The 7,323-nt window shown below is 35.5% G+C and overlaps 1 protein-coding gene across 1 annotated transcript in view; it reads left to right on the forward strand.

The window, feature by feature from the left end:
- The window catches only part of LOC128920342 (uncharacterized), a 44,943-nt gene extending 40,809 nt beyond the window's left edge, over positions 1–4,134 (forward strand). The window contains exons 2-4 of the mRNA XM_054227432.1: positions 389–1,581; positions 1,807–3,534; positions 4,071–4,134. Of these exons, the coding sequence (XP_054083407.1) occupies positions 389–1,581; positions 1,807–3,534; positions 4,071–4,134 (2,985 nt within the window). The remainder of the gene's footprint in view (positions 1–388; positions 1,582–1,806; positions 3,535–4,070) is intronic.
- Positions 4,135–7,323: the final 3,189 nt, after the last annotated feature.

Here is a 7,323-nt window from a genome sequence, read left to right on the forward strand (position 1 = left end):
ATGAAGTCCAATAAGAATTAGCTACATATGCATATGTGCTGTAAAAACTTATGAATGTTAATATTATTTTCTAATACATAATGTTATTTGCTACAACATTGTTATAAGATTCCAGTAATGAATTCCAAATAAGAATTAGCTACATTTGCATATGTGCTGTAAAAACTTATGAATGTTAATATTATTTTCTAATACATAATGTTATTTGCTGATACATAGTATGTCCAGAGAACCAGTATAAATACTCTTAAAATGTTTACTTAAATTGAAATATTGTAACTTAAGCCTGAATTTGAAATCACTTAAGAATTTTTATTGATATAATATTGTTTATGAGATAAGTTGTATTTTAAGATTTTGTTTTTTGTAATCATAATCAACACACCAGGAAAAGACGATGGACGTACAAGATATTTTGAGTTTGACAGTGGTAGCTCTGAAGAACAAATTGAGGGAAGTTGGACTGAGTGTTCAAGGCAGGAAATGTGAATTAAGAGATAGGTTGCTCTTATATTTCGGACATGTGTTGGAGGATGAAGATGAAAGTGAAAGTGAAACACGTTCAGTGACAATGGTAGAGGCACCAACCTCTCACCAAGACAATGTAGTGTTTAATCCGCAGTTCACACTGAGGGATGTGGAAGGGAGTATTTCATTGTTTAGTGGTACGGATGAGCTAGGTGTTGATAAATGGTTAGAAGAATTTGAGGATAACGCGGTAACTTTAAATTGGAACAGTTTACAACGATTTGTGTTTGCAAAACAACTTCTTAGAGGGGCTGCTAAATTGTATGTACGTAGCCAGACGGGAATCAATAGTTTCAATTCGCTAAAATCGGCGTTGAGAAGTGAGTTCGGTGTAAAACCAACATCACTAGATATTCATCGCATGTTACAAAATCGTCGTAAGAAAAATAACGAAAGTCTTCGTGAATACTTGTACAATTTGATGGAAATTGCCAAGCCAGTTGGTTTAGATGACGAAAGTCTCATTTTGTACTTTATTGGAGGAATTCCTGATTCAAAATTAAATAAAACAGTTTTATATCAAGCACGAACAATACAAGAGCTCAAAGAGCAGTTAAGAGTATATGAGAGGGTACATGATTCTCGACAGCCTTCAAGCAAGGAGAAGTCATGGCATGGGGTGGCAACACCGGTAGAACCAAGGGTTCAAAGGAAGTGTTTCAAGTGTGGAAGTGAATCTCATTTGGCCAATGGTTGTGATAAGAATGAGAGGGTACATGATTCTCGACAGCCTTCAAGCAAGGAGAAGTCATGGCATGGGGTGGCAACACCGGTGGAACCAAGGGTTCAAAGGAAGTGTTTCAAGTGTGGAAGTGAATCTCATTTGGCCAATGGTTGTGATAAGATTAGGCAGATCAAATGTTTCAAGTGTGGACAGATGGGCCATCGTAAAATTGAATGCGATCGTAGAAACGACGTGCATGTTAATACAGAATCAAAACGCAATAGCGCTTTGACTGTCTGGAAGACAAGTGGCATCTTCAAACCAATGAAGATGGGTAATTTAGTGATCAGTGCTTTAATTGATACGGGTGCTGACGTGAGTTTAATGAGGTATGATATGTTTAAGCGTACAGGAATTTCGAAGCTTAGCGATAATCGTTCGATCCTGGGAGGCATTAAAGGCAGTGAAGTAAGTACACTAGGTACTTTTGAAATAAATATCGAAGTGGATGGGATTAATTTCACAGTGACTTTTCACGTTACTGGGCTGAATGACTTGCCATATGAAGTAATTCTGGGAAATGATATTTTAAAAAACGTAAATATTTTTTTTAGCGAAAAGGGCGCTAAGTTCGGCAGGAAAAGTCTCGAAAGTTTAAATGATAAAGAGAATTTAGGGATAAGACAAATTTGTCAAAGTAAAGACGGAAAAGATTTTGAATTGTTAAAGGAAAAGGAAGAAGAAAACAACGCAGGTGGTAGTAATTTGGCTTTAACTGAATTTGCTGCACTTTGCGTAGCAATGGAAGAGAAAGATAGCAACTCGATAATAGACCTTGATTTAGGACATTTGAAAATTGAGCAAGCAGATACAGTTTTAAAGATGGTGCACAGTTTTAAACCAGTAAAGCAGACACAGTCACCAGTACAAATGAAGATTTTGATAACAGATGACATTCCTGTTTACCAAACGCCAAGACGAGTTTCATGCGTTGATCAGAAGATAATCGATAATCAAATAGATAATTGGTTGAACGAAGGTATAATTCGACAAAGCAATTCTGAGTATGCTTCACCAGTTGTTTTGGTTTCAAAAAAAGACGGTACGAAACGACTCTGCTGTGACTTTAGAAAAATAAACGAGAAGATTATACGTGACAATTTTCCAATGGTACTTATAGACGACGTTTTGGAAAAGTTGCAAGGGGCTAGTGTGTTCACTACGCTGGATCTTGCAAACGGTTTTTTTCATGTTCCCGTGGATGAAGGATCAAAACGATACACATCTTTTGTAACATACGGAGGGCAATATGAGTTTAACTTCGTCCCATTTGGACTTTCTAATTCACCAGCCATATTTTGTCGATACATTTCATCAATATTCCGTGATTTGATACAGCAAGGTATTGTAGTTATTTATATGGATGACATTATCATACCCGGACAGACCATTGAGGAAAGCATTGAAAAATTAAGAACTGTTTTAACAAGGGCAGCAACATACGGACTGCGTATTAAATGGACCAAGTGTTTTTTCTTAAAAAAGAAAATCGAATTTTTAGGATATGTAATCGAGAACGGTAGTATCAGGCCCTCTGAAGGGAAGGTAAAGGCCGTGCAACAGTTTCCTTTGCCGCGAGATAAAAAGGGACTGCAACGGTATTTAGGATTAACATCTTATTTTAGAAGATTCATTGAGGGATATGCATCGATAGCGAAGCCACTAAGCGACATGTTAAGAAAGGATGCGAAATATCATATAGGAGAGCAGCAACTGTTAGCGTTTCAACAATTAAAATTAGCTTTAATGAAAGCTCCGGTATTACAGATTTACGATCCAAAGGCTCAAACGGAGATACACACAGATGCTTCAATGTATGGATATGGTGCCGTGTTACTGCAGAAAAACTCGGATGATCAGCAGTTTCATCCTGTACAGTTCATGAGTAAGAAAACTACTCCAGCAGAGGAGAAATACAACTCCTATGAACTCGAAGTGTTAGCAATTATTCAGGCATTAAAGAAATGGCGTGTGTATGTGCTAGGTCAGAAATTCCGAATTGTAACCGACTGCAATGCATTTACGATGACTATTAAAAAACGTGACGTACCATTACGAGTAGCTCGTTGGGCTATGTACTTACAAGACTTCGACTATGTCATCGAACATAGGAAAAATTCAAGAATGCGACATGTTGATGCTTTAAGTCGTGTGGCATGCATGATAATTGAAGATTCGGTCGCGCATCGCTTAAGGGAAGCTCAAAAATCTGATGAGTGGATCAGGGCGATTATTCAAGTCTTAGGAAAATGTGAATACGAAGATTTCTTTATGCGAAACGGGTTAGTATATAAAGACCACGTTAACGAGTTGGTGGTAGTACCAGAAGCAATGGAAGATGAAATAATCAGCATTGCACACCGGCAAGGGCATTTATCCGCTAAAAAAACGCAAGAGTATTTAGAGAAATCGTTTTATATTCCAAAAATTTCGACAAAAGTAGGTAAAGTTGTAAAAAATTGCGTTGAATGCATCATCATTAACACAAAGGCAGGCAAAAAAGAAGGTTTCCTCTCACCGATAGACAAAGAAGATAGACCATTACAAACTTATCATATAGATCATGTAGGACCACTAGAGGTTACTAATAAAAAATATCAACATTTATTAGTAGTAGTAGATGCTTTTTCAAAATTTGTGTGGCTTTATCCCACTAAAAGCACGGACGCGAATTCCGTAGTTGATAGATTAACAAAACAATCGGCAGTTTTCGGTAATCCTAAGAGAATAGTAACGGACAGAGGATCTGCTTTCACGTCGAACATTTTCCATAATTATTGTACAGAACAAAACATACAACATTTGACTATTTCCACAGGCGTTCCTCGGGGAAATGGTCAAGTGGAACGGATGCACCGTATATTGGTTCCAATGTTAGCTAAACTATGTCATGATAATCCTGCTTGTTGGTATAAATATGTTGAAAAAGTTCAAAGAATCATTAATAATACACCTCCAAGAAGTACTAAGTTATCGCCATTCAAAATACTTACTGGTTTGGAAATGAGGCAATGTGAAGACATAGAAATTAAAAGTTTACTTGAAGATTGCATAATGAAAGAATTAGGCGACGAACGCGATAACATTCGAAAACTAGCTCAAGAAAATATTTGTAAGATACAAGAAGAAAACAAACAAACATTTAATTCAAAGCGTAAAGCAGAAGTCATATATAAGGTAGGCGACTTAGTAGCTATAAAACGGACACAATATGGACCAAATTTAAAATTAAAACAAAAATATTTCGGACCGTACGAGGTAAAAGTGGTAAAGCCTCACGGCAGGTATGAAGTTCAAAAGGTGGGCGAAAACGAAGGGCCACGAAACACTGTTACGGTAGCAGAATACATGAAGTCATTCGGGGCGAATGACGGTGCAGGACGGCCGATTGTGGGAGTGGAACCTGTGGGTAAAAGGTCCACACGTAGTGGCTGTTACTTTTAATTACAACCCTGCAAAGTTTAACGAAGACACAACGACACATACGACCATTTTTAATAAAATAAGTATAGTTGACGAGTAGAGTGAGTCGAGTGAAGACAGCGGCATCAACCGCTAGCACGATAGTGAAGACAGCGGCATCAACCGCTATGACGATAGTGAAGACAGCGGCATCAACTGCTTGTACGATATAATAATCAACAAATAGTGTGGTAATTATTATTGGATATAAATGAACTTTAATCTACATGTAACTAAAAATAAACGTGTAATCTACAATAATGTGTGTAATGAATTTAAATAAATATAAATCAAACGCATAATCTACATATATATTTTTCATGTTTACCTAAAAAGATTTAATTCTTTTAGACACTTCAAGAATTTTTGCGTATTTCCTGCCTTCAGAGTATGGTCCCATATCCAGCAGACAGGCCATTCACGTTAATTGTCTGCGTCATATCTCACATAGGCATTTGGCAACCGCCAAATTTCAATCACCAGTCACCCTCTTTGACAGCCATAGAGCATTTGCTCAAATAGTGTAGGATTGTAGTAAACTATATTTAGTCTGACAGGCGTTGCAACACGGCGTCACCTATTAGTTTGGTGTGAACTTTTCAACGTGTTTCAAATGCGTTATGAAATTTTTCTTCCACTGTCGGAATTTTACCATTATTCGACTGAGGTTTAAAATACACTAGCCTACAAAAACACGAATCAAACAAGCAGTAATGGATTGTGAATTTTTCTTATAAAAACTGGCAAGTTTAAGTGGATTAAATTTGGCCCAACACTGTGGAAGTGTGCAAAAAAAAGCGCGTTCGTACTTTTTGTTGTAGCACTACACTTCAGATTTGGTTCTACTTCAACCAGCAATTTTTAAGACCACTTGATTGACTCACGTACATCTGAAGCAATATTGAGGCACGCATCGAACTTTAATATTGCTTGATAGAAATGTTGCAATGCGGCTTAGCATAAAAACGTGAAAATACACTAAAGTGTGAGGACTGGGCTTGGTATCAGTAAATTATTATTTTAAAAGTTAGAACTTCATCTTGCCTTGGTAATTTTTATATTCCAAAACATCATTCCAAATTATTCCGAATTGCTGAGTTTGCTGAGGTTTAAAATTATAAAATTTTCTAAAAATTGTACAACTTTTTATTTGCATACTGGCAACCCTAAAAAATTAAAAAGAAATTAAGGCAACGTCTTGATTTAAATTAGAAAACTTGTTGGGCAATTGTGGTCATTGCAATGCGAGTAGTAGTCATTGCTGTCTTGCACTTCTTAAGAACTTTGAGTTAGGTGTTTTACACTCAGCGCTTTCGCAGAAAACTGTTCAAATGGCAGAAATATAAAATAATTATTTACATATTTGTTTTAAACCGAAATGCAACAAGGGAATAGAAAATATAATGTTAAAAGTTTTATTCATAACTATTTTTTCCTTAGTAAGTGCATTTTTAGCTCATGTGGCTTTGTAACGCTTTTAATCATAACAAATTACATAAAAATAATGAACACAACTTTTTGATATAGTGATTTAGATATTTCAGTAAGTTGAACAGTTTTGCCTTTGATACTACTTTGAAGGTTAGTGGTGTCAGTTAATTTTTCCTATAACAACGGCTAGATATTTTTATTTCCAACCAGTTTATTGGCTTTTGAAAACCCTTTTTATATCTTCATAATAAAGCTAAATTATTGGCCATAACAATTAATTTTTAAGCATTTTATATCTTCACGAATTCCACATATCCTATAAAACAGGCTTTCCAAAATTTTTGTCTAATTTAAAATATCAATTATTATTATTAACCCTTCTGCTATGTTTGGGTCAATTTGACCCAATTTTCAGTAAAACTCGTCGAAATTCATGTGTTAGTCTAGTCGTATTGTATTGATTCTTCTTATATTTGTTAACTGCAGTAAAAGGAATAGATAAATATGAAAATTAAAATAATATCTGTTTTTTTTTTGTATTGGTGCACAATATTTTTGGTTAACCTGTCTCGAGCTAACAAAAATAGATTTGATGGTTTTCCCACACGTGAGCATGCAACATATAATTGCCCATGGGATATATTAAGATATATTAAGATATATAAAAATCACATGTCACGTTGTTTGTTTTCGATGGACTCCTAAACTACTGAACCGATTTTAATGAAATTTTTAACACTGTGTGCAGTTTGGTCCAACTTGAAAGATAGGATAGTTTATAACTCTCCTTATAGTCGCATTATTTATTTATTGCAAATTATTTGTTTATTATTAGCACAGAGCTATCCACCAGTTGGTGGCGCTAATTGCGCTATGTTACAGTAGATGGCTTTACATTTCTTTCTAAATTTTCATGGATTTAGGCCAGTGTTGTCCAATGCAATAGGATGTAGCTTTCACTTGTGTGCGTAAAGCGTTGCTGCAAACTGTGTTGGCAGAAAAGTACACTGAATAAATAATGAGCAATTTTTTTTTTAATGTTGATGAAAATGATTTAAGTTCAATTTGTACAAATGTTGATCAGTGCGTTTTCCATTACTTTGTCCACATTTACCTCAGAATTACACTCCTTAATTCGAATGAGGTCAGCTATATGTTGATCCGAAAGATTGTTTCTA

Source organism: Zeugodacus cucurbitae, chromosome 3 (genome assembly GCF_028554725.1).
Source record: "Zeugodacus cucurbitae isolate PBARC_wt_2022May chromosome 3, idZeuCucr1.2, whole genome shotgun sequence".
NCBI classification, from domain to species: domain Eukaryota; kingdom Metazoa; phylum Arthropoda; class Insecta; order Diptera; family Tephritidae; genus Zeugodacus; species Zeugodacus cucurbitae.